We start from the raw sequence: 26,324 nt of genomic DNA, 5'->3' as shown, positions 1-26,324 counted from the left end.
AGTGAGAATCCTGTTACTCACAGCTGATCAGTATGGATTGTACTCCAAGGATTCTTACTAATTAATGGATGGAGACCACAATGTCGCCATGTCTGTGGGAACTGAAGTTAACCATTCTCTTCTCCCTCCCCCCTTACCATCTCCCATTCTTTTTCCTCTTTTATTTTCCATTCTCTCATTCCCTAACCAGGGTCCCCGTGGTCCTGAGGGAGCACCAGGAGAGAGGGGCCTACCAGGAGAAGGATTTCCAGGACCAAAGGTAACAAAACCTTTTGAACATTGGAAAAAGTACTTTGTCTAAAATGGCCACGAAGAATAAGTTGTTAGAAGCTAAGTGTTCTCCAGGCCATTCTCACCCTATCGAGTAAAAGAATATGCAAATTTCCCCAGAACCTGAGAGCACATACACGTGAAATTCACAATAATAAAATTAGTAATCAGCAGACTTACATTTCATGTAATTAGTATATATTAATTAGAAAATTATCTTAGTTTATAAGCACTAAAGCTACATACATTTGGTTTTGGTCCAAAAGTTAAATTGCTGAGTGTAGCTATGGCAACCCTTGGCTCACAGCTTTATTTTACTAAACACAGATAAGAAGGAAAGTCTAATACCCCAGGTGTAATGGGATTGCCATAAACACTGTAAGAAAAATAACTTTAACACAAAGAACAAGACATTCCGAGAGACTTGCCTTTGACCTGGAGTTGGGAAAGCAGGCTTCCTACCGCTTTCTCTACTCAATGTGCTGGCTGTTCATCCTGTAAAGTCCTGAAATAGCAGGTACTCAGGATATATGAGCCATTGATAACGGTTTCAATGACTCAGCTCTGTTGTAGTCTGAGAATAGCCACAAACAATGTATAAATGATGGCTGTGGCTGACCAGTAAAACCATATTAACAGAAATAGGCAGTGGGGTGCTGGTTAGTGGGCTATGGTTGGGCAACCCCTGGGCTGCAGTTTGTAGTGTATCTTCCAGAGGCCACATAGGAGATAATTTCCTAAGATACTTAGGGCCCTATCCACAGAATTTCAGAATAAAACACATATTTGAAATCTTTATTTCTAAAACTCTTTTTCTGAAACATATATGTTGAGGTACACACACAATCCTGAGAGCCATGTGCTGCTCTCTGAGTGTTTAAGAACCCTTACAGGTGTCTTTTCAAGACACTGAGGTCTGAACTCCCATCTATAGCCACGTGTTCTAGGCATCTCATTCTTACATCTTTCAACCATGACCAACATTTGGTACCCATGAGCAGCCCACATTTAAAGAGGGGAAAGCAGTTAGCTAAAGCAATGGACACTAAATTGTAAGTGACTGTTTAGTGAAATTTTAAAATTTGTCCCTGTTAAATCTGTTATAAAGTGAAAATAATGTGTTAGATAAAATGACCTTACAAATGCCTTTGACTATCCAAAGAATCATTCTTAAGAACACAAGTTAATAGTCATTTACTATTATATTTCAAAAAGTTATAATATATAGTTTCTTAAATATTTTGGCATCCAGCAGATTTATATTTATGTATAACATAAGCAATCTGTAAAATTCCATTAGCCAGAATTATTTCTCTTTATATTTGTGCATGTTAAAGCAGTGTAGTGTCTGTGTGTGTGTGTGTGTGTGTGTGTGTATTATCAGAGAGAGAGAGAGAGAGAGAGAGAGAGAGAGAGAGAGAAAGAGAGAGAGAGAGAATATTATGTTCAATACTAAAATACTAGAAAGTATAATATTTCATGGCATGCCTCAATGACACACCCAACATATTTGTATACAATATAAAATTGATACAGTGTGGGGCCTGGAGAGATGGCTTAGCAATTAAGAGTACTAGCTGGTCTTCCAGAGATCTCAAATTTGATTTCCAGAACTTACATGGTGGCTCATGACCACATGTAACTACAGCTCTAGGGTATTTGATGCCCTCTTCTGGCCTCTAATGGCATTGGGCATGAATGTGGTATATAGACATACATGCAGACAACTCACCACACACATAAAAATGATATGATAAACTTTGGAATATAATAACCCAATAACTTAAAAGCTCCTGACTTATCAAGGAAATTACATTTATCCTCAGTGATACTTTAGGATCAAGTATAAATGACTGCATTCTGAGTAACAATTAGAACACTTTATTCTTCCACCAGGCTACTAATGAGAGTTTTCTATAGGTAGATAATTTGCAATGATGTGTGAAATATATAATTAAATTATGGTGTTTTGGTTTTATTTCTGTCTCATTAATGTATGTTCTGTTCTATTTCTTCACTCATGTATACAGCTTAGGGCCCCTTCCATAAGGAATGGTGCCACCCAAAGTGGATTGTATTTTCCCACATTGACTAACTGACTTAAGACAACTCTCCAACAGACATGTCCACAGACCAAAACAATATAGACAGTCTGTTGAGACTCTTTCCCAGGCGATTCTAGTGTGTCAAGTTGAGAATTAAAGCTAACCATCACCTATCGCTATAGAGAGGATTATAGTTATATTTCCCTGCTTCATAGGAAACATTCTTTTCTTTTACCTGTGGTTCTAATAAATTCATTAACCTAATGTTACTCCTGATTGATTCTTGTGGCTTCTTTTTCCTATAAAGATACAGTGTATTAAGACTTTATCGATATAAGATCAGGGTAAGCCAGATAAATCATGCGACTAGCATAGCTTCTTCAAGATTCTCCATGAATCCTTATGAACTTAGATTTTCAGTGAATTTTTGCAAACTCGGACACAAAACGTTGAGTCAATGATCCTGTTCCAGAAAGCATTCCAGACAGAATTTTCTTAACACAATGGATTAATTTTCATCACTAGTAAGGAAAGAGGCTTGCTCTCCCTAGTCACAGCACATTATTGGTTGAGTCTCTGATGAGGCTGATGTGAGCCCCTTTCAGCTTGAGTGGCGGTGTATGTGTGTACATGCCTTGTGTGGACGGACAGGCTCATTCCTGTGTAAAGGTTGCAATTAATCTTTTCTCCCAACTTACAAATCTCAAAGTCAGAATTATTTGGAATAAGCAATGAATCTGGATGCTTGATTTAAAAAAAAATTATTTGGACCATAATTATAAGTAACTATAATATAAACTCTTTTAAAACTCCTTTCTTTGTGTACTGATACCTTCCCCATTTGCTTCTAGGGTGAGAAGGGATCTGAAGGACCAATTGGCCCCCAAGGATTACAAGGGCTGTCAATCAAAGGGGATAAGGTATTGAATATCAAGAATATAATGGAAGCCTTTATAAAGTAAGATTATTTTTGACACTGCTCTCTATTCATGTACAGTTTGAATTGCATATAATATGACAAGCATCCCACACAGGTATCTGGGTAATTATAAACTAGCAAAGTAAGGTGTTTTATGATGCAGGATGAATTATGATGTGAAAATTCATAGTATTTCTATTCCAAATAACTTCTTACTTATTTGAATTCTAACTTCCAATGCATCCTGTCATCAGCAATACATCTTTGAAACAAGATATTAGCAAAAGATAATTCTTGGGAAAGCAAACAACTGTTTAAAGTATTTTGGTGGAGGGATGAAAAAGAAGGAAAAAGAATTCAATTATATTATGATCTCTGTCTCTGTCTCTGTCTCTGTCTCTCTCTTTCTCTCTCTCACTTTCTCTCTTTCTCTCTCTCTTTCTCAAGGTTTCTCTGTATAGCCCTGGCTGTTCTGGAACTCACTCTGTAGACCAGCCTGGCCTCAAACTCAGAAATCCACCTGCCTCTGCCTCCCAAGTGCTGTGATTAAAGGTGTGTGCCATCACCGCCTGGCCGACCTATTCTTTAAATTTGAACAGTATTCATTTGACTCTGCTCAGACCTGATGAAAGAGTGTTCTTGCTTCTCTCTTGGTCTATGGCACTGTCTGGTGGTCTGTGAACTCCCATTGAGCCATATAGCCTCACTAACCAGTCCACACTAGGAGTAGAATTGAAGCTGGTGATAGAAACCACCAGAAGCTGATCAACCCTAAAGAGCAATGGGAAGTGAAAATTTCCAGAGAAAGGAGATATACGATATATGCTATATATGCATATGTATAAATGTGCTCAGGCACGTGTGCATGCACACACACAAACACACACATGCCTACAAACACATGGCATGCACATCCATATACATACATAATTGAAAGAAGAAATCATGAGTTTTGGAGGGAGTAGAGGGCATAGGAGCAATTGGAGGGGAGAGAGGATGGGCTAGAAATGACACGAGTACAATAATCTTATATGAAATTCTCAGAGAATAGTAAAATAAATGTAAGCAGAGATACATGCAAAAATAGTGACCTCTTCAATTGAGTTATTTATCTGTTGACCTCTAAGCATATTATTGTATTATTTATATTAGAATAACAACTGATAAGATTATCCCAAGTGTTGGGTTTCAGTCACAGGTGATATATTCTCTTCTGAATAATGAGCAAAAATAAGGATAAACAGTGATTCATACAAACTTTATATCTAATATAATTCTTGGTTCAAATAGCTTAGCTCCAGGTGTAACAGCAGCTGCAAATACTTTAGAGATGTGTAAAGTTTTCTTTTCTCCTTTGAGGCTGTGAGAACGTGAAGGTTGTAAGCTCAGTGAATTAACCTTCCAGCTGTTACTGGGACATGGTTTTTGTGCTGTCGCATCTGGAGTTCATAAAAAGAAACCTGAAATACCTGCACACCATCACATAGCAAAGCTTTTATTTGTTGTTCTCTTACAAAACCAACTCTGTTCCCTCTTCCTTTGCTGGTCTTTTTTTCTTTTCCTATTATTTTAAGTAAAACATGAAGTTCAGAAACTTTAGTATGTGACTCAGGTGACAAAGTAATACTCCTATCTTAAGGGCTTACAAATAAATAATTGGTTAAAAAATTATAGAAATACTTTATTTATTTATTTTCTTTAATAAAATTTTTAATTGTTTATATCATACTGTGTAATATAAAGACATTTTCACACACACACGCACACGCACATATTATTTTGGACACATTTCCCTTCCCATAATCCTTCTCTCTCCCTTCTAGTAGTCCCGTTTATTTTCACCACAGTTGTGCTTCCTCTTTCAAGTCATATGTGCATACAGGATTGTTGGGAACACATAAGATCTAGGAACATGAATGAAGGAAAACATACAATATTTGTCTATCCAAGACTATCTTAATTCTCTTTGTATTATTTTCTCGAGTGTATTTACTTGAAAATATTTCTTCATTTATTAATTACCCCATGTGATGGTCAGAGGACACCTTTGTGGAATTGGTTCTCCCTTCTCCATTCACATTGGTTCCAGGGATTAAGCTCAGGTAGTTAGGCTTTGGGGGGGTGGCAAGTGCCTTTAGCCACTGACCCATCTTGATGACCTAGCTGCTTCTAATTTTTAAGAACTGGGGGGCTGTTGTGAGCTGTTAAAAGCTAGGCTCACAACCAAAAAAGATTCCTTTTGCAGATGATGTAACTTCATTCTTAATGGCTGAAACAGTTGAATTTATATATATATATATATATATATATATATATATATAATATTATATTATATATATAATATATATGTCACATTTTTTATCCATTTTGTGCTTTTAAATATCTAAATTGGTTTCATAACTTAACTATTATGAACAGTGCTAGAGCAAACACTGACGACAGCTTAGACATTTCATTGGGAACTTCCTCTAAAGGGAGCCTTTGATTTCTTTTCTAATTATTTGCAGATTATTGGTTTTGAGTTGGGTTCTGGAGTCAGCAGACGTGAAACTAACAGCTGTCATCTGACATATCCCAAGTTATGAGACATTGTGGGGATTCTTGAAGGTCATCTGAGAAGTGCAGACACAGCAAGGAGTTAGAAGGATGATTAAACTAGACAAGGCATGAAACCCACTTAGTTCAGAGGCCCCTGGAGAAGAAATCAAGTTTTGAATCAGAACAGTCTATCTCTGAATCAAAACTGGACACATTTTTATTCTAGGGCATGCTTTGATGTAAGTTTAACATACTTTAATTTATGTAAAGCCTGGTCCAATTATGTGATTTTGTTTATAAGTAACCATTTAGCCCAAGTTGCCTGCCTAACTTTTTGAATCAAGTATTATTGGCACACAGACATACCTGGTCATTTATGTTTCCCCTATGGCTTGTTTATATGCCACTAAAGCAGCAACCTTAAGTTATAAAACATACCTTATTTTGGCTGTCAAGATTCATTATCTAATCTTATAAGAAAAGGCTTGCTAGCTGGGCTTGGAGGTACATGCCTGTACTTCCAGCTACTCTGGAAGCTTAGGCAGGGAGAACTCAAATTCAAAACATGACTGGACCATGGAGTGAGCTCAAGGTTTACAAGAGATTGTACATCAAAATAAAAGGTATCTCAGTGACCGAGAGCTTGCCTCACATGAATGAGGCCTCAAATTCAATTACAAATACCCTGCTAAAAGACATGTGTTCACCCTGATATAGTCTAAATATCATTGCCACTGAAACAGAGACAAAGCTTATTTGTCCACGCTGCTCAACAGAATAGTTCTCAGTAGGCGTACTTGACCTAAGAGTAGTGCTCACTCACCCCACTCCTTTTGAAGTCCTCTCTTTTCCTGGTCTCTAGATAATTTTCTTAGTCTTCTTCTCATTTCTCTTCCCTCTAAAGGCTGGAGTTCTAGGACTTGTCTCTGACCTTCTCTGTCTCTTGGTAAAGTCACCCAGACATGGTATTAACTATTGTTAGTGTCTTGAAGGCCCTCCAATTGAAATCCCTGGTCCAGTTCTCTCCCACTTAATACCCTCACCTAGATGTCAGCTTTAGGCTTTTCAAATTTAGCAAGTCTGGGTTTGATCTCTAGGTATCACTGCCTCCTCCAACCTTTCTTCTTTCTCAATTCTTCTCAGTTGGAGCAAATTCTGTTATCTCTACTTCATGAGCAACCTAGGACCACAAGCTGGCGCATGCCACACTGTCTCTCAAGAAGTCCTTCTAAGTCATCTACTTTCCTGCATGAAACTGATCTCCAGTTTCTCTCTCTCTCCAAAGAGATCCAGTGTCCTTATCACCATGTTGGTCCCTGTTGATGCTTCTACCAGGCTCACTGCCATACTTCTCTGACATCATTGGCTGAAGTTGTCTTCATTGACAGACATATCCCCAATGATGTCTCTTTGCTGTTTCCGATCCAGCGAGCCATTATCCTTCCACTAGTTATTGGTTCTTTTTGAAATCCTTTCCTCATATGTCTACCTTCCTTTTCATCAATGAGGCCATCCAGTCTAGCATTTCTAGAGCTGTTATGTCTCCCTTGCTTAGGATTCAAAATAGTATGCTTCTTACCCATCCTTAATCATTCTGTTCTGTAAGCTGTACTGAGGATGGAAACTTGGGGCTGTTTGGGCCTATGTTTCCCATGTTTGACCTGTGTTCCTCGCACAGATTGAACACTCAAAAAATCTTGTAGGAAGACTTGAAACGAGTGGTCAATACTGTTTCTTTACATACATAACCATTTTTTGAGATAGGGTCTCACTATGCAACCCTGGCTGGATGGGAACTCACTATGTAGACTAGGCTGGTATCTGACTCATTAGAGATCTGCCTGCCTCAGCTTCCTGGGGGCTAGGATTAGAGGTATGTGCCATCACACCTGTCCTCCCTGGCAACTTTGACTTAGTTTTCTCAGAGAAGTTTCTTCAATTCTTTCGTTTTGCTGCCTTTCATACTTAATTTTTGACATATTATTGGAAGAATTTAAAAATATTTTTCCTCAGTTTGTCTCTCAAATCTCATTTTATCTCATATTTTACTAATTCTATATATTTAAATATTATTAAATATTATTCCTAAGGAAAGATTTTAGTCTTTATAATAACTTTAGGTGGTTTGGAATGTGAGAGAAACAGCAATAGCTGCTAAGTGTAAATTGATACAAATTCTAGATTGCTCTTGTGTATTTGGGAATATTTATGCATAAACATATGCATGTGTATAACAGCAATTAATAAAAATAGTCATGAATTTGAAAGAGGGCAGGGAGGGGTATATGGGAAGGTTTTCAGGGTGGGGTGGGAGGGGGTAAATGATGTAATTATAATGTCAAAAACTAAAATAGATAATACAAATTTCACTAAAGAAAATTTAGATAAAAAATGAATATACCACTAATTGTTTTTGTACATTTGGACTATAAATTATAGAAAGGAGAGAAGATTAGATTTTTTCCATGTTGAATTTGTTAAAAATATCAAGATAGATTTTAATCTAGATCAGTTCTGGATTATCAAGGCATGGGTAAATGAAGCTTTGTCTACTTATATTTTGACAGGGGGACTTGGGACCTGTGGGACCCCAGGGACCAGCTGGTATTCCTGGTATTGGAAGTCAAGGCGAGCAGGTAAGCAGTACTTGTCTCTTCTTCCTTGACGCCGAACATTTCATCTCAGCCCTGTGTTTAGACCAGACTGGCAAGCATCAGTGTTTATGTGGCAACTGAATTCCAGTGGGGCATATGTTCAGAATAATGCAGGAAAGGGTAAAATAGTATCACAAGGCTATTATAATTTTATAACTGTCAGAGAGTAAAAAGACAAATAAATTATGTGTCTCTTGGTGCCATGTTTTTGTTTCACCCCCCTAATCATTCACCTACCTAACTATAGCATTACAATTTAAATTAAGTACCAGAATCAGAAGTGATGACTTGATTCAAAGACATCGTTCCCCAGTAGAAACAGCTCACAGTGGGATTTGTTTGTAAAGAACATGGGGCCTCTCATGGTCAGAAGAAAGGAAGGATATCCACATGCTCAGAGCTAGAACTGCTTCTAAAATCTAATACTTGGGGAAGCTGGAAAACTGTCAAATGTAAACGGCATGGAGCACAGACACCAGTGCTATCTGCTATTGCTCACTCTCTGCCTTTAGCCATGTGCTCTCATTTAATCAAAGCCCCCAGCAAATGCAGATTTATTGCCATAGTTACAAAGTGGCAAGCACATTGGATTAAAATTTATGGCTACGGTTTGAATTGTGATGTGGCCCGGGGACTTCATAGAACTTCCTTGCCCTCTAGTGAGGAGGGAAGCAGAAGGTTTGAAAGTGAGGTAATTCCAAATCTCATTGTTGACCTGTAATGTCAAGTTCATTCCTAAGAATTCCTTATCATTATTACCACATATTTGTCATCCCGAGAAACAGAGAGGTTGGTGACTGCTCCGTTTCTCACTTCCTCATGCTTGGCAGAGTTCCCAGTCTAATACGCTAGGAAGATTAAGGTGCAGAAGACATCAAGGTCATTCTGTGACTAAGTACTGAGGTAATAATTAAGAGCTGGGCACTCCGGCTACTGATGAGGCCAGATTGACTCATGAGACCTGCCGTTTGTCTGCTGGGCACTGCAGGGACACCTTCTGGTCCTGGGATCCTGGCAGCACTGTTATATCGTGGGATTTGTGGTTTGTTGGGGCTGAGATACAAATCTGGGACTCAGATGAGTTCAAAGACAGACCAGTCTGTCCAGATGGTCTGTGGGCTCTGGACCTCCCACTTGTGGCTTCCTGGACTCCTGTTTCCTTTAATGCCAGTTCTTGATGGAGATTGTTATTTATTTATTTTGTTAGTATTTCTTTCTTCATTACAAAAGAAAATAATAAAAACTTACAGGCAAAAAGTCTTTATGGAGCTGACCCTTAATGGGTAGGGGAATTGGTGGAATGTAGTGTTTGTAAACTTCTCTGCACAAAGAAAGCTTTATTTACTTTTTCAAAGAGATATGGCATAAATAATACTTAAATTTAATCTCTGTTCATACAGCCTTTCAATTCTGTTCTTAACCTTAGTCTAACACATTCTTGTGCTCATCATTTCTTCCTTCATTATTTGTTCATAGAAATGTATTTCTCCATTCATCTATTTTTGAGGAAAATATGTTTTTAGCAACCCTTAGACAATGTCCTTTGGATGGTCTGTAACTTTCATTATATATTTAGAGACTTGATCATGTTTCACAGAATAAAATAGAATATAAGTAATTATATACAATATGTATATGGTTTTACAGATACCTATAGGCATACATGTTTCATGTACATGCTATGGTATTTTGTTCCTTGTTCATTGAGTATACTTGTGGGTAGGTATAAAACTTAGAAAAGTTCCTTCTTAGAACTACTGTAGCTCCCCTAAATTATGTGAACTGCTCAGTCTTATCAATCATACAGAAGGGAAAATGATATTTGCCTTTTATTTTATATGTATGAGTGTTTGCCTACATGTATGTATGTACGCTATGTTCATGCTTATTACTTGTGGAGGCTAGAAGATGGTATCAGATTCCCCAGAGCTGGAGTTACAGATGATTGTCAGTGGCATTTGGGTACTGGGAACTTAAATATTCTGTAAGGTTAGCAAGTACGCTTAGTCACTGAGCCAACTCTCCAACCCTAATATTTATATTTTAAAAAAGAACAAGCAGCTATATTATCTAACTGGAGCAAAAGGGATGATGTTTTTGTATTATATAAGTATCAATTAATGTGTTTCGTAAACATTGTTCCTACAGCTACAGTTTGTGGGATTGCAAGCAAGCATAATTTTATTGTTTTCCTCTTGATAGTCTTTAATAATTATTCCCCAGTGGGGGTCATATCTTCTCTTTCCTGCTACTTAATGAATTTTTCAGCTGAGCACGGACTCTTTGGATCATTTTTTCACAATAGCAGTTGTAAGGGTGCTGCATGTTGCAAATATCAAATTTAGTTTTGTGTCTGGAAACCAAAACATACCTAGTGACTATTAACTTGCTCTTAGCCTTCCTTCTGTGGTATAGGCTAGAGGGGATGAGGTATTCTCTCTTCCGCTAGGCTGAGGTAGAGAGAGACTTGGCAGTAGAACATGAAAGCTCATTCTAGATGGTTTCTGTGGTACATTGCTTTTGCTGTCAGCCTTTGGGAGACGCGCTCTGATCTCTCACTGGTGGGGCACTTTCGTTAGCCCTTTGGCCATTCCTCCTAGCATGTGGATGAAAACCTTCCTCCGGCTGCACTTCCTGTCAACCTCTGTTTTTGCTGAAGCTTTGTTCTTTCTGTTGCAGTTGTTTGGTCCTCTTGGTCACCTGGACAAGATTCAAAATAGTTCCAAGCCTTGCTTGCCTCCTACTTGTAATGCATTTCATCAACAGGAAACTCTTACATGTCTCAGCTCTGACAAACTGGGTACAAGGATGATCCCAGTCTGGCCTCTTGGAGCTACCACAGGCTACTTTAGGTTTCTCAGGACTGAGTCAGTCCCCCGTGTCCCTCAAACCAAAATCAAAATATGCGTGTCTTCATTGAAATCCTCCTTCTAAGGTCAGAGTAAAGGAAGTCGCAACCAAACCCCTTTCCATCCTCTACAAAGAAAACTCCTTGTAATCTAGAGAAATTTCTCCAAAAGAGAAGTTTATAAGTCCTATATGTTCTTCTACCTCAATTTACCCACGTAGTGCAGTGAGGAGTTGTGCATTTAAACATGTTTCACTTTCATGTCTATCAGCTTGCTTTTTTGAGTCCAGATCATGTCTTTAATTGGCCATTGCATCCAATGAGGAAATAAACTCTGCATGTCATATATACATGCAGAAAAAAAAGCTGTGGATTTGTTTAGCACTATGGAATTTCCCCTTTTTTATTGAAAATTGCAAGCTGGGCTGTGTTCATCAGTGTTGTCAAGAGTCCAGGCATCTTCATTCTTGTTAATCTGTCTCCCTGGGGAGCTTTCTTCATCTATGTGGTACGAGGCTACCGTATGGCTTAACTCCATCCATAGGAAGAAGAAAAAGATAGAGTACCTCTTCCTTTAGAATGAATAAGAACTTGCATACCTCACTACATACCCACATCCTAACAGTCACAGGCAGGTCCATTTAACCACATCTCACTCTGGGAGGGAAGAGGCAGCATGCAATTTGATTTTGTTTTTTAAGACAAAGTCTTATTATGTAAGCATTGACTGGTCTAGAATTCACTGTATAGACCAGGACGCCCTCAAACACATAGAGGTTGTCCTCTTACTGCCTTCCAAATCCTGGGATTAAAGTTGTTTACTAAAAGCATGCAATTTATTCAAAGTATTCATGTGGGCTAACTGAAATTTCTCTTACTATCATAAAAGGAAAGGATATGCATTGGGGTTTAAGCAATGGGATTTGATTAGAAGCTTCCAGCTGTCCAGTCAATTTGTAATGGGGAGCTAAACTTTCACTTTAAAGGACACAAGACTGTTCTCCATGTCTTAATTTCACTAACATTTAAAACTTTTATTCTGAAGGGGATCCAAGGTCCAGCTGGTCCACCTGGTCCACAGGGACCCCCAGGACAAGGCTCACCTGGTTCTAAGGTAATTTTCTAAATGACAGAGATGTTTAGCACATTTATAGTATAATTGTTGTTTATGATTAATGTTCAATGACTCAGCAAAAGAACAGATGGAATTAACTTGAAAATCAGAACATTCTTTGCCAAATGATACTGAAATTATTAATGACTTAGTCTAACATTTTTGCTTTAAGATGCTTTTACTTGCATATCCTTTATTTATATCCTATTTATACTTTTAATTATTGAGACGGTATTTTAGCAGTGTGAATAGGCAGCCTGCTCCGGGCTGGTGGGCTTGCATTCTCAGTGTTCCCACAGTGGGTTCAAGTTCTAGAGGCTTCAAAAGATGAAGGCAGGGCAATACGAAGAGTAAGGGTTCACACTGAACTTTGGATCAGATTATCCCTTCATTTGGAATTCTTTGTCATCCCTTGAGAGAGGCAGTTATTATGTAATTAGCTACCACCCATACTTTTTCAGGAATCAGTATTCATTGTTAAATAAAGAAATAGATAAATAAATAAACAAACAAATAAAAAAGATACTTCTCAGAGATGTTTCCTCACCTTGGAGCACATATACAGGAAGAAAGGCATCATTTTTACCCTTCAGATTTAGTTATCTGCTTGTTTTGGAGGATGTGGGGAAAGAAGAGATCTTTCTGTGTAGATTAGGTTAGTCTCTGACACGTAGGATCACCCTGTGCCTGTCTGCCTCCCTACTGCTGAGATTATCGGTGTGTATCATTTGAGGTTTTACTTGGGGTCCATCACTAAGAGCTCAGGATGGTCTCTGATTGTTGCTCTTGGTCAGAGATCGCCTAGGCTCTCCATGTATATGTTTAACTGTTAGATAATGTAACTATTTTTTCAAGATGACCCTATAGGTGTATACCACATGCCTATATTTTAAGTCAAATGCAATAAAAATCCATGTAACTGAAGGGACTTCACATGTAACTAGCATCATGTCTGTGCATGTGTGTCTGTGTGTATGAATTAAGTACATATGATTGCTTTACTTTGTTGATATACAAAAGTTCTGAGGAAATCAAAGGCAGGAATGTATCACTTTTATTTTGCTTTGCTATTTAAATATTCTTTCCTTCCCAGGGAGAAGTAGGCCAGATGGGACCCACAGGGCCCAGAGGACCAATGGGAATTGGAGTACAGGGTCCAAAGGTGAGCTGATTGGTTCTAAGAGGCTACTAAGCCGTTTGCATTATACAATGTAAGGTTTCATTCACACTCTAATGCAAGGAAGAACATGCATCCATCATCTAAATGTATATACTTTGTTTCTCTTAACTTTAAAATGTGGCTAGGAAGAAAAGTATAATTATTATTTGCTCAGTTTTCTTGGTGTTTCTGTTGGAAGTTGCTATGAAACTCCTACTTCCCTGGAGGCTGGAACCTTGTTCGTCTTGTTTGTTATTGGATGCCAGTTTTGACAACATAGCATACCTGAAATACTGCTGAAGAAATGAATTGCTACTTGCTGTACCCTTCGTAGGTTCTGTACTTAACCTGAAGGTATATAGATTCTAGTGAGCTGCACTGAGCTTTGAACTTCTCCATTGTTTGGCTATCATTAGCAAGAGTCTTATAAACATTTGGGTAGTAGAAGAATATATCAGATGTAAGCTTAAGAAGAACATACATATTGCAGGTATATAAACAGATAATCACAAAAGGTCCTAACATTATAGTATTATTATTATTAGTGTATTAATAAAGCAATAAAAGATGTCATTTTTGCATGGCTTTGATATAATATATACTATGTTAAGTACTAACTATGATATACATATATATGTATGTGTACACAGACATAAAGATATACATATGTGTACATGTATAAACATGTACTATACAATTTATATGTCAATTTAGAGAGATAGTCCACAGTATGTTAAGGATCATCAGTTAGACCACCTAGGTTTAAATGCCATTTTTTCAGTAATCTTAAGGTTCTCTCACTTTAAAAAGAACGTCACTGTATGACAGTATCTCATTTCATGTTTACTCTCTTTCCTGCTTGTGGTAGTTAACATGCTTCTCCTGTCTCACTTATACTCTACCATAACCACATTTTCTTTTGTATATGCTAAACTTGTAAAAAACTCCCAGCCCCATGCTCCCAGAAATAAAACTCAGACTCAAAATATATTTACATATACCTTGGCCATATAGCTAGGTTCTTCTCTGACTAGATCATAACTAAGATATCCCATTTATTTTAATCTTCATTCTGCCATGTGGTTGTTTACCTGTGCTCAGGTACCGTGTGTCTGTCTTATTACATCTCTCACCTGGCTCTATCCCAGAATTCTTTCTCCTCTCAGACGTACCACCTTCTATTTCCTGACTAAGCCATGGGTCATAGGCTTTTAAATTGACAGGTAATACATCCATACAATTCCCCTTTTTAGTCCGATAAAAAGCTCTTTTCCTGCAGCAGATGTGACTATGCTATAGACTGAGTGCCCTGGAAAACTAGAACTAATCTATTGTCTCGTAATTCTGGAGGCTACAAGTCTGAAATCAAGATATCTACAGCCATGCCTTCAACAAACCCTACAGGGAAGAATATTTCCTGGCCTCTTTTTGGCTTTTTATTATGGTTGTCAGTTCTCAGCACTCTTAGGTGGCTGTTGCACCTCTTCTGTGTTTGCCTCTGATGCCTCAGAGTTTTCTGCTTATTTTTATAGGGCCATATCATCTTTCTATTATGATTCCAGTCATACTAAGCTAGAACTTACCTTAATAACCTCATCTTAACTTGATAATGTTTATTTATTTATTTATTTTGAATAGGGCCCTGTTTTGTTACAAATAGGTATACCTCATAATATACTTTTGGAGATGGGAAAGCTAACTGAACTGATTCTATCTGGGTTTGCTATATAGCTAAACCTCTAAAAACTGTATTCTTACTCTTGTTATTCCCAATATCTTCTGAAATTACCATCTTTCTCTGGCCATTGTTTATTTTTTTTTGTCTTTTTTTTTTTTGGTTTTGTTTTTGTTTTTTTACTAGATATTTTCTTTATTTACATGTCATACAATATCTCCTTTCCCAGTTTCCCCTTCAAAAAACCCCAAAAAACAAAAAACAAAAAAAAAAACCCAAAAAACAACACCAAGAACAAACCCCTGTACCCCCCCCCCTCCTCCTGCTCGCCACTCCACCCTCTCCTGCTTACTGGCCCTGGCATTCCCCTATACTGGGGCATAGAACCTTCACAGGGCCAAGGGCCTCTCCTCCCATTGATGACCAACTTGGCAGTCCTCTACTATACATACGCTGCTGGAGCCATTAGTCCCACCATATGTACTCTTTGGTTGGTGGTTTAGTCCCTGGGATAATATTTATAAAGACCCTATTTTCAACTACATTCAACTCTTCAGGGATGTCACAATACTACCCATGGCAAAAGACTGAAAAACAGAGGGAATAGGTAGTTTGCCCAAAGTTTAGAAGTTTCCTTGCTAATCACATTCCTTTTTCAGAGGTGTTTCTTGAATATAACCAATACCTCAAAATGAGGTGTACCTTAAGGACATGGTACGGAAATGAAATATTTTGTTTTATCCACCAGGGGGAGCCAGGCACAGTGGGGCTCCCAGGACAACCCGGAGTCCCAGGGGAAGATGGAGCCTCTGGAAAGAAGGTAATCTTATGATTTTTATATATCATCAGTGTCAAAACTGTGGGACCACACCAGCACTTCAGTCCTCCAGGACAACCTGGTTAAAGGACCAGGACAAACAGTGTCTGTAAGGACGACTTTCCTTTCCTTTTCCCCAGAAGGAGTCGGTTTCCTCCACCGCCCTAGTGGCCCACGTGCTCTTAGTTCTGGCTGGTGTTTTGGCTTGGACATTTCCACTTTCTTCTATGGTTCTGGAAATCACATCAGTTTAATCTCAAACAAAACTAACTGTCTTCCTTCAAAAGAGTGAGTCTGTAGATTCATCAGGGAAGCTAAGGCTAAAAGTAAAGTAAAGACATCCTGAACTATTTTGTGTTGACATTTGAAATATTCAGTTTTTAATAAAAACAACTGAAAAAAAATAGCAGATGGTGAGGTGGAAAGACTTTCTTGTTGAAAAAAAAAATCTACTAAATGTGAGCGAAGAGCCAAAGGAAAGGGAGCTTAGCGCTTTGGAAATTGGCTGAGATGCGAGTTCTCTGTGGTATTTCAGCTGCTCTGGTTAAAGGGGAGTTTAATGTTAATTTATTCATTGATACATTTCCAATTTAATTCTGAGATGACAACGAAGGTCTGGTGTGTTTTGGGGGGTGGTCCAAGTCAAATTCCCTGGCAATGAGAGGAGACACGAGGTGGGTTCTGCATTTTGTCCTCCATGAATCAACTGAGGCATTGGTGTTTTTCCTTCCAGGGAGAAGCTGGGCTTCCAGGAACAAGAGGCCCAGAAGGAATTCCTGGGAAGGGACAGCCTGGCCCCAAGGTATGCAAATGACAGCTCGCAGGATGCAGCTGTCCTTGTGCTGGTCCCAGTCAAGAGAGCCAATTTAAGAGAGATCTAACTTACATTCTTGCTATGTCAAACATGTTTATATCTCGCTTAAAATCACGAATACTGTCTTGTTAGCCTTTGGAAGAAGGCAAGGGTATATTATTCATCTTTATTTTCCTATATCCATCTTAAGCTCCAGCATAGAGAAGAATTCAACACATGTTTTCTCAATGAATGGTCAACTGATATTTAAAGAAAACATAGGAAGGAAAAGAATTCCCAAGAGACATTGTTAGAATTTGAAAGTACATAAAGTTTATTAAAATATTTATAGGCTTTCACATAATAGTAAGGCATATCACCTCATTAAATAGTTGTCAATTGGGTGACAGGGTTTGTAGCTCAGAGAGAGAATGTGCTTAGCAGAGGCAAGACCATGAAGTAGATTCCTAGTATAAAACAAATAAGTAAATAAAGTGACAATTTCACATCACTCTCTCTAGAAATGCTGCTTTAATAACATCTTTGTATGTTAAGATGAGAAGATATGAATTCTCCTATAGGATGAGACCACTAGTAACATAACATACCACCTCTAATGTGCCAGAATTCCTGTAGTTCTTGGGCAGAGTTGTCAATCACACTACATACACATTAGTATTCTATTTATAATTCTACTAAAATACAGTTAATTGGCCTTGAAAAAGTATTAACTAAAGTCAAACTCTTTACCCCGAGAAACAGAAATTTAAATATAGCAGTACAATTTCAGCCACTTGAACCTATCAACTTTTTCTTCAAACAAGGAAGATGAAGAACATTTTTCAAAACATGATGTGTTTAGAAATACTGGCCTATTAATAATCAGAAGTGAGAAAATGGGGAAGAGTAGTGTCTCTGAGAAAGATCTGAGGATTAGGATATGAGGTGGCTGTAGAAAGTCTTCAGAAAAGCAAAAGCACATGAGCCCTGAGTGAGGAAAACCTAATAGAATGGGCAACAAAGCAGGGACCAAAATGCCCTCGTCACTAAGGAGATTGCAGCACAAATCATAGCAGCGCCATATGATGCAGCCCAGGCCATCCTTGCACATTGCTGGCGGTGAGTGACATGTGGCTGTGCACCTGTTATATTCTGAGAGGGTTAGATCAGTATGTTCAATAGTTAATTGCATCATTATGGATGCAGTTAGAGGCTCTTTGATTAATAGGGCATCCTTTTGTTGATGTGCTAGTATGTGATTCGTTGGCTTTCAAGGTGTAGTTTCTAGATCAGCTGGGGGCAGCATCACCCATGAATATTTGACATGCAAATTATCAGTAGAGATGACCTAAATCAGAAAATTCTGGACATGGGATGTAGACATCTGTGCTCTACCAAGCCCTCCAGGCCATTGTGATATTTGTTTGAAAACTGTGGCTAAACCTGGTGTACCAGCAACGTGCCAATAATCTCAGCCACAAGCTTAAGGAGAGATTCCTTCACTGACTTGGGCCCACATCTGGACGTTGTGCCTCCTGGTACAGCCTTATTGGTGGGGGGGAGATGGAGAGAGAGGGAGGAAGAGAACTCTAATGCTGCTGAGACCCTGGTGGAAGGGTGTAGAATTCTTCATGGCTATGGGAACACCGCTGAGTACAGCCATGCTGGGAAGCAGCAGGAGACAGTTCCCAGCTCTGCTGCAGGTTACTGCTCGAGTCTCTTCTTACCAACAAAATTATGGACCTTCTTTTATAGAGTGAACTAGACTTCCCGCTGAGGAAGAAATGGGGCCTTGATTTGAAAAATGTCTCTTTTAATGTTTTAAAATAGAAATAGCATGAAAATTGAGAGGTGGGATAAAAAACATCTCTTTTCTGAAGTGCCGAATGTATCAGAGCCATCTGTGCACAGGACAATGGGGCTGAAGACTCATAAATTCAGACAAAAGTCCTGTGGGGTTCACAACTTAGATGTAAAGAGCATCAGGTCGTGTTGTTGAATTGATGGTAAAGACTGAGCAGGTTTTTGGGGAGCTTTCACATGCCTTGGGTGGCAAGGCTGCTCTCCGTCGGATCTCTTGATAGCTGGTGTTTGAAAGCCTAGCTCTGATGTGGGAGCCACGTGGCTAGAGAATGCTGTGTTAATGCGACCTCTGTATTTTTGTAAATATTCTGTCAGGGTGATGAAGGAAAGAAAGGGAGCAAAGGAAATCAAGGACAGAGGGGGTTTCCAGGACCCGAAGGGCCGAAGGTATGTTTCTTATATTCTCATCTGTGCTTCGAGGACATGGTAATTGTGTCTGGTTTTAATAGAATATTAAATTTCCACTTCAAATTTGATTACTGGTTTCCTTCCCAACAAACACACGATAAAAACCCCAAGAGGAAAATGTCTTTAGACAACTTTCCATTCCAGACCATAATAGAATGGAATAAAGAGATCTCACAATGTATCTAATTATCTGTGCTTCTGGGGGACACTCAGATGGCCAGTGGTCTCTAGGAATGACCAAATGTTGAGAAACTCGGGTAAAGGTAGGGCCATAGCGCATCCCTCTCAGCCATATTGTTTTGCTAAACAGTAAGTCCAATATTGATTGACAGGCATACTGAAGAGAAGCTCTGTCCCATCCTGCTCTGCTTTGTGACATATGAGCGAGCCAGTCACTCATATGTCCAGAGCAGCGGTGGCAATACAGAGCAAAGGCGAGGATACAGAGATAGCTCTCAACAGTCTCTGCTATTCAGTACATGCTTGATGCAGGACTTACTCTGAGAGAAAAATCAGTGCTGTGAAATAGAAGATACTGGTCTGTGGTCCACATTGTCCAGAGCAGGATGCTAAGGGGGATGTGGAGAGTGAGGCAGGTAGTAAGTGAGGCTTAGTGAGAACATGGTGTCATTGATGTTGGCAAATTGGAATGGTAATCCTGAGAGTGTATGTCTCCAGGAAGACACGGATTATCAAAAACAAGGTGAGAATACTTAAAGTCCAAATGAAGAGAAAACAAGTTTCTTTTGATGTTTTTATTAGGTTTACTAATTTTATTTTATGTGTGTGCATTTTGCCTGCACATATAGATATGTACCATATACATGACTTGTACTTTGGAGGTCAGACAAGTGCATCTGATCCCTGGAACTGTAGTTATGCATGGCTATGAACTACCATGTTGATGTTTGAAACAGAATCCAGGCCTTCTATAAGAACTATGAGTGCTCTTAAGAGCAGGTCCTCCTCCCTAGCCCCGGAAAATGTGAGTTTTGAAAACTAGTGTTGTCAAAATAAGAATGCAGCAAAACAGGATCACTTGTAGAGCAATGATTGGTCATATTGCTCAATGCCCATCACTGTTGTGGGAGATTGTTAGAAAGCCAGGTATCTTGATCTTTTCCCCTAGTGTCTCTGAGGTTTGGATTTAATCGATTCTTAGACAGACTCAGGGATCCATGTTTCCTCAAGGGTCACAAAGTAGTTCAAGAAACACATTGTGAGGAATTGTCACTGTGAAAGAAATACATTTTATTAGCATTAACAAAAAGGTGTTACTTTTTATGTTGTGGCTAATCTAATTCAAAGTAAATTTGGTGTTTTAATAAAGGATCTTTTAAAGATGAAGAAAACTGCCATATTTTAAAACATAATGAAGCCTTTTCCTGTTTTAAAAGTAATAAATCTATAAACATAATTTTTGTCTTAACCCTGGTTTTAGTGAAGATTTATTATATTTGTGTGTGTGTGTGTGTGTACCTGCGTGGTGGTACACACGCAGGTATTACTTACTTCATAATTGGTATTACTTACTTCATACTACTGAGATTTAAGGACACATATATCAGGCAAAGGAGGAATTGGACAGTGAGCTGAGATCCTTGAAGGACGAACTGAGGCAGGCCATAGAAATAGTTCAGTCTCTGAGACAGGCCTCTACCATTTTTATATTGTTTTCTTGTTTTTTAAAGGACCAGATAGAACATAGTTAAGCTTTGTCTGCCAAGAAGCAAAATTGAGTTTGTTGTGTAGGCACTTAGATTATTACTGTTTGAAAATGTGAAAAATCATTTTTAGTTCAAGGCTGTCAAAGCCTAATGCAGGCTGACTTCGACTCACACTTTTATTTTCTCATCCTTATGCTGGAACCTGTGATTATAGACACCTGCCAGTAAAATTTTGATCATATTCCAACATGAATTTGTTCATAGTTTAGTTACAATTTTAATGTCTAAACCACTTTGCTAATATATATTTCAAATGCTATGTAAACAATGTAAAATATAATTTTGTGTATGAAAATGAAAATATATTAAGTTGTAACATTTTCTTTCTCTGCCTAGCGGGTCATTTTGAATACCTTGGGGTGTGTAACAACAAGCGCTTTAGAACAGAATTTTTCCAAGTGTGTTAACAAGAGTGTGCCAGAATCCCTAGAGCTGCTTATAAAAATTCATATTCCTGGACCCTATCCTTTATATCCGGGAGGTCTGGATTTCTGGGGCATGTAACTGGGCCCTGGGTATTTAGAAACATTATCTGTAAGTATTAGTATTTGAGGAACACTGATCTAGATTCAGATGAGACAGAGACATTACCATTTTGCTTCTTGAGCCTTGGGGATTCGGTATTAGAGAAAATGGAGGCAGAAGAAGAACATGATAGAGGGAGGGCAGGAAGGTGGGAAGAAGCAAAGAGAGAAAGATGTTTCAATTTCCCTATTCAATTTTAAATAAAATATATAATCTCTGTTTCTAAAAAGGGATGTATACAATGGAATACAGATATAACAGGAGCCATGACAGTACAAGGAACAAAGCAAAACGGTTTAAAAATTAGCCACGTATTGTAAAACTTATGCTGGATACTATTTCTATGATTAAATACAAGATTTTTTTTCTATGAGCTTCTCGCTGTACAACATAAAACGTGTATTACGGACTGCTTCATCTTTATTAGCCAGTAAAAAGCTACACAAGAGATAAAATAATTCCTACTATTCAGGAATTAATTGAACACATTTATTTAAAGGCACTGCAACTTTCAGGATAATAACTTCAGTGGTGGTTTACGAAGGACATTCCAATTATTTTCACATTCACACTTATAGAGACAGGGCATTGAATATTCTGGAATATGCAGATATTTGTTTTCTTTTCCTCCTATAATTACTGCATATAGTTTCTCTACTTGAAATGTAACAGCTTTTCTGGTTTTCTCAGGGAGAACCAGGCATTATGGGCCCCTTTGGAATGCCTGGAGCATCAATTCCTGGACCATCTGGACCAAAGGTATATTCTTGGCACTTTTTAAATTTGAGGCGGGGGAATACATATATAGTTTTATGTCACTGATGATAGTTCTAGCAATCTAGAAGTTTAATTTGGGAAGACCTTAAGAAATTTTCACAGATAGGCAGGCTCAAAGCCAGACTCCTCATTCCTGACATTAAGCTTGCCATGTTACCCTGTGTTCCTTCTCTCAATCCCCAGGCCTCAGCACATGTAAGAATGTTGGTACATTTACAGGAGAATCTACAAGGATCTGTAATCTATAAGTCTGGAGGAAAAGATGCACTCAGTTTTAAGAGAATTCCCAGGCATTCTTACATCTAAATATTTGAGTCTAATTGTCACATATCATTTTAGTGGATTTTTCCCAGACACCTACAGAAACATTTACAGACAGGTTTATTAACTCTTCAGCTGAGTTTTCAAATTTGTCAGAAGGATGAGATGGACACAGTAAGCTCTTTACACACTGGCAGTCTATTTTGACTATGCACTTCTGTAGTTCTTCATGTAACCTGAAGCTTTGCCAATGTTATTTAAAATGGACAGGGAGACCGAGGAGGACCTGGAATGCCTGGTCTTAAAGGAGAACCTGGACTTTCTGTTCGAGGACCAAAGGTATGATTTATTGATGCTTCCTTTCTGGATGTGAGAAGGTAGACTTAAGGCTGGGAATGTAATGAAGTGATAGAATACTTGTCTAGCTTACACAAGACCCTTTGTCTTATCCATGCACTTCAAAACAAAATAAGAAGAGGAGAAGGAGAAAGAAGAAAGAGTGGGATGCGGGGGAACAAGAGGAAAAGGACTTGACCCCTAATATATTAGCCAGCTTTCTGCCACCATGTTAAAACATGTGCATCATCAATTCATTACTTTATTTTGGCCTATGGTTTCAACATCCATCCTATGAATGTCTGTCCCTTTTGCTTGAGTCCTGTGACATCTCAGTACATCAAGGTAGGAATACATGATGGAAGATGCCTGCTCACTTGATGACAGTCAGTGAGCCAAAGGAGACAGGAAAGGGCTGCAGTTCCAATATCCATTCTGAGGAAATGCTCCCAGTTACCTAATTTCCTCCAACTAAACCTGACACTCTAAGGGCTCCACCAACTTCTAGTATGCCCACAGGTTAGGGGCCACTTTTTGAACATGTAGATCTTTGGGACATGTTCAAGATCCAAGCTATCCTATTTAGTAAGTTAATCATTTACTTATAATATCTATCTATTGATGAAATACATATAAAGGGCTATGTGCTTTGGGAGGGGAAAGAAGAATAAGCAACAGGTTTATTTTTTCATATATTTAGGAAATATTAGCTCTCATGGTTGAGTGTTTGCTGACCCAGTCATTGTTAGAAAAATGCTCTTTTTGTATCACCAGAGTCACAACTGCTCTTGTTTGCCCAAGACCGGGGATTCCTATCACATAAAGCTTTCAGGAATAGGATTTTTTAAATTTTATTTTATTATATATTTTCTTTATTTACATGTTATACAATATCTCCTTTCCCAGTTTCCCCTCCAAAAAAACCAACAACAAGAACAAACCCCTGTACCCTCCCGATGCTTGCCACTCCACCCTCTCCCACTTCCTGGCCCTGGCATTCCCCTGCACTGGGGCATAGAACCTTCACAGAGCCAAGGGCCTCTCCTCCCATTGATGACCGACTAGGCTATCCTCTGCTATATATATGCTGCTGGAGCCATTAGTCCCACCATGTGTACTCTTTGGTTGATGGTTTAGTCCCTGGGAGCTCTGAGGGTACTAGTTAGTTCATATTGTTGTTCGTCCTAAGGGGCTGCAAACCCCTCAGCTCCATTGTTTCTTTCTCTAACTCCTTCACTGGGGACCCTGTACTCAATTCAATAGATGTCTGTAAGACTCTACATCTATATTAGTCAGGTACTGTCAGAGCCTCTCAGTAGGCAGCTATATCAGGCTAGATTGTCCTTCCTTCAGTCTCTGCTCCATAGTTAGTCTCTGTAACTCCTTCCATGGGTATTTTGTTCCCCCTTTTAAGAAGGAATGAAGTGTCCACATTTTGGTCTTCCTTCTTCTTGAGTTTCTTGTGGTTTGTGGATTGTACTTCATGTAAGGAATAGGATTTTTTTAAATCCCACACAAGTTCAGCCAGGTTGTTCATCATGCAGTATCTGGGACCCTGGCTATGTAGTTGACTTAAGAAAATTGTCAAGTTTCCCAGGTGAAACTATAGATGCTATCCTGTTGAATTCATTCTGGGGATCGTTTCCATGTTGTCTGGTAGCTGGTTGTTCACACTCCATGATTTATGCTGCCTATCCTTACTCTTCCCTGTGCGTGACAATGTGCTGTTACATTCAGCCACACCTTTGTCTGCTCATAGCTGCCAGGCATTGCAGATGATGGGATTTAAAGATGTTTGCCTCTTTAGCCAAACATTTCCCCCCTTTTGGGCTTTTCTTGATGCCATTCATTTCCTATGTAGTCATTTCCACATTTTTCAGGGTCATGCACACCTTTGAATGTATGGTGGGAGGTTGGCACATTAATTCAATTTTACATGCAACATCAGTGATCTCTCAGGTCCACTCTAATATCCATTTCAAAATGCCCAATCCATTTTTTGTGTTGGTACATTTTGAATGAGAAACAAGTCATAGTGAATTGCTTCTGTAGGACATGTTTTTGAATCTAGCGAAGAAATGAAACATGGCAAAATTTGATTTATAAAAACATCACGATTAAAATGAAAAGTAACCCCTAGACTTGACCCAAGACACTTCCTAGCTTCATTGCCTTGCTCAGGGCTATGACCAAATACCCAACAAGAAGCAATTTAAGGTAGGAAAGGTTTAGTTTGGCTCATGGTTCAGGAGACAAAATCCATCTTGGTGGAGAAAGCATGCGGGCAGGAATTTTCTCACATTTTGTCTAATCAGGAATCAGAGAAAGGAAAATGCTGGGGGCCATGTAGCCTTTTCCTTTTCCATTTTTATTAAATCCAGACCCCAGTCGATGGCATGGTCCCAACCCACTTTCAGAGCAGATCATTTCTCCTTAGGCAAACTCTCTTGAAACTCTGAAAGACAAACATATAAGCCTGTCTCCCTGGGGATTCCTAATCTAGACAAATTGACAATGAGGAGAACCCATCACACTTGCTGTTAACATTAGAAGTAACCAAGTTACTGCAAACTCAGCAGGAGAGGAGACAAAGACCTATACGGAAAAGGTGTTTGTAAATGTATGTTAAGGGTTCCCTCCTCTGTGGTGAGTACCAGCAGTTAATCAGTTACAGTTGCTGGTAATATATCATTGGCTTAGATCACAGAAATCAAAACCAGAAGTAAACTGGATTCTTTTTCTTTTGAGCATAACCAAGGAGAAGTTTCTCTCTCTCTCTCTCTCTCTCTCTCTCTTTCTCTCTCTCTCTGTCTCTGTCTCTCTGTCTCTCTCTCTCTCCTCTGTCTGTCTCTCTGTCTCTCTTTTCTTAACTCCTTCTTTCCTTCTTTTCTTTCTTTCCACACTTACATAATTTGTTAGCATTTTTCTTGTATCATAAACATGGGCAGAAATGGAGGTTTACTTATGAAAGTTTCATATATGAATGAGAAGAGTTATGCTAAATATTGTTAGAATGGCTTAGAAAGCTGGATCAGAGCAGTTTCCTGTAGTTGGGGATATACCAAATTCCCCTTACCTTGATCTTGCTCCCTATCACACACACAACTTTTAAAAAGTTTGTGATGGTGGTAAATAGTGTACTCTGTTTATATCAGGTGCCAAATAGTCTCTAAAAAGGCTGACCCTTTTTGAGGCTAGCCACATAAAACCAGCTCCTGCATTCATGGCTCTCAAATTAAATTTAGCTTTCTTGGTGCTTAAAGGGTCTGCAGCTTTTATCCTTCCTTATTCATTTATTTATTCACTCATTGACAGAGAATTAGGATCAATGGAGAGCTGGACTGAGGGCAACATTTTGGATAGGAATAATCACATTTTTATCTCAGAATTGTCTAGTGTGTAAAGAAAATATTTGAAAGTATCATTTGATTTTCCATTCATGGAAACAAAAGTTGGGCTGTTACTAGAGTTTCAATCTAATGTACAATAATAAATAATTTAAAGCACAGCTAATTTATTTTTTTAACTTATTGCATTGTGAGAAAAGTTACATGATTTCAATTTATCTGAATTTGTTAACATTTAAAAACATATT

At 38.6% G+C, this 26,324-nt stretch overlaps 1 protein-coding gene across 1 annotated transcript in view; it reads left to right on the top strand.

The window, feature by feature from the left end:
- Positions 1-26,324, top strand: part of Col28a1 (collagen type XXVIII alpha 1 chain) — a 172,346-nt gene that overhangs the window by 67,553 nt on the left and 78,469 nt on the right. Inside the window, exons 14-23 of the mRNA XM_031380761.1 lie at positions 191-259; positions 3,167-3,235; positions 8,340-8,408; positions 12,320-12,388; positions 13,482-13,550; positions 15,971-16,042; positions 16,773-16,841; positions 19,011-19,082; positions 22,046-22,114; positions 22,664-22,732. Coding sequence (XP_031236621.1) covers positions 191-259; positions 3,167-3,235; positions 8,340-8,408; positions 12,320-12,388; positions 13,482-13,550; positions 15,971-16,042; positions 16,773-16,841; positions 19,011-19,082; positions 22,046-22,114; positions 22,664-22,732 — 696 coding nt within the window. The remainder of the gene's footprint in view (positions 1-190; positions 260-3,166; positions 3,236-8,339; positions 8,409-12,319; positions 12,389-13,481; positions 13,551-15,970; positions 16,043-16,772; positions 16,842-19,010; positions 19,083-22,045; positions 22,115-22,663; positions 22,733-26,324) is intronic.

Source organism: Mastomys coucha, unplaced genomic scaffold (assembly GCF_008632895.1).
Source record: "Mastomys coucha isolate ucsf_1 unplaced genomic scaffold, UCSF_Mcou_1 pScaffold20, whole genome shotgun sequence".
NCBI classification, from domain to species: domain Eukaryota; kingdom Metazoa; phylum Chordata; class Mammalia; order Rodentia; family Muridae; genus Mastomys; species Mastomys coucha.
Note: the sequence above shows the minus strand (reverse complement) of the source record. Positions and strands in the feature narration are given on the sequence as shown.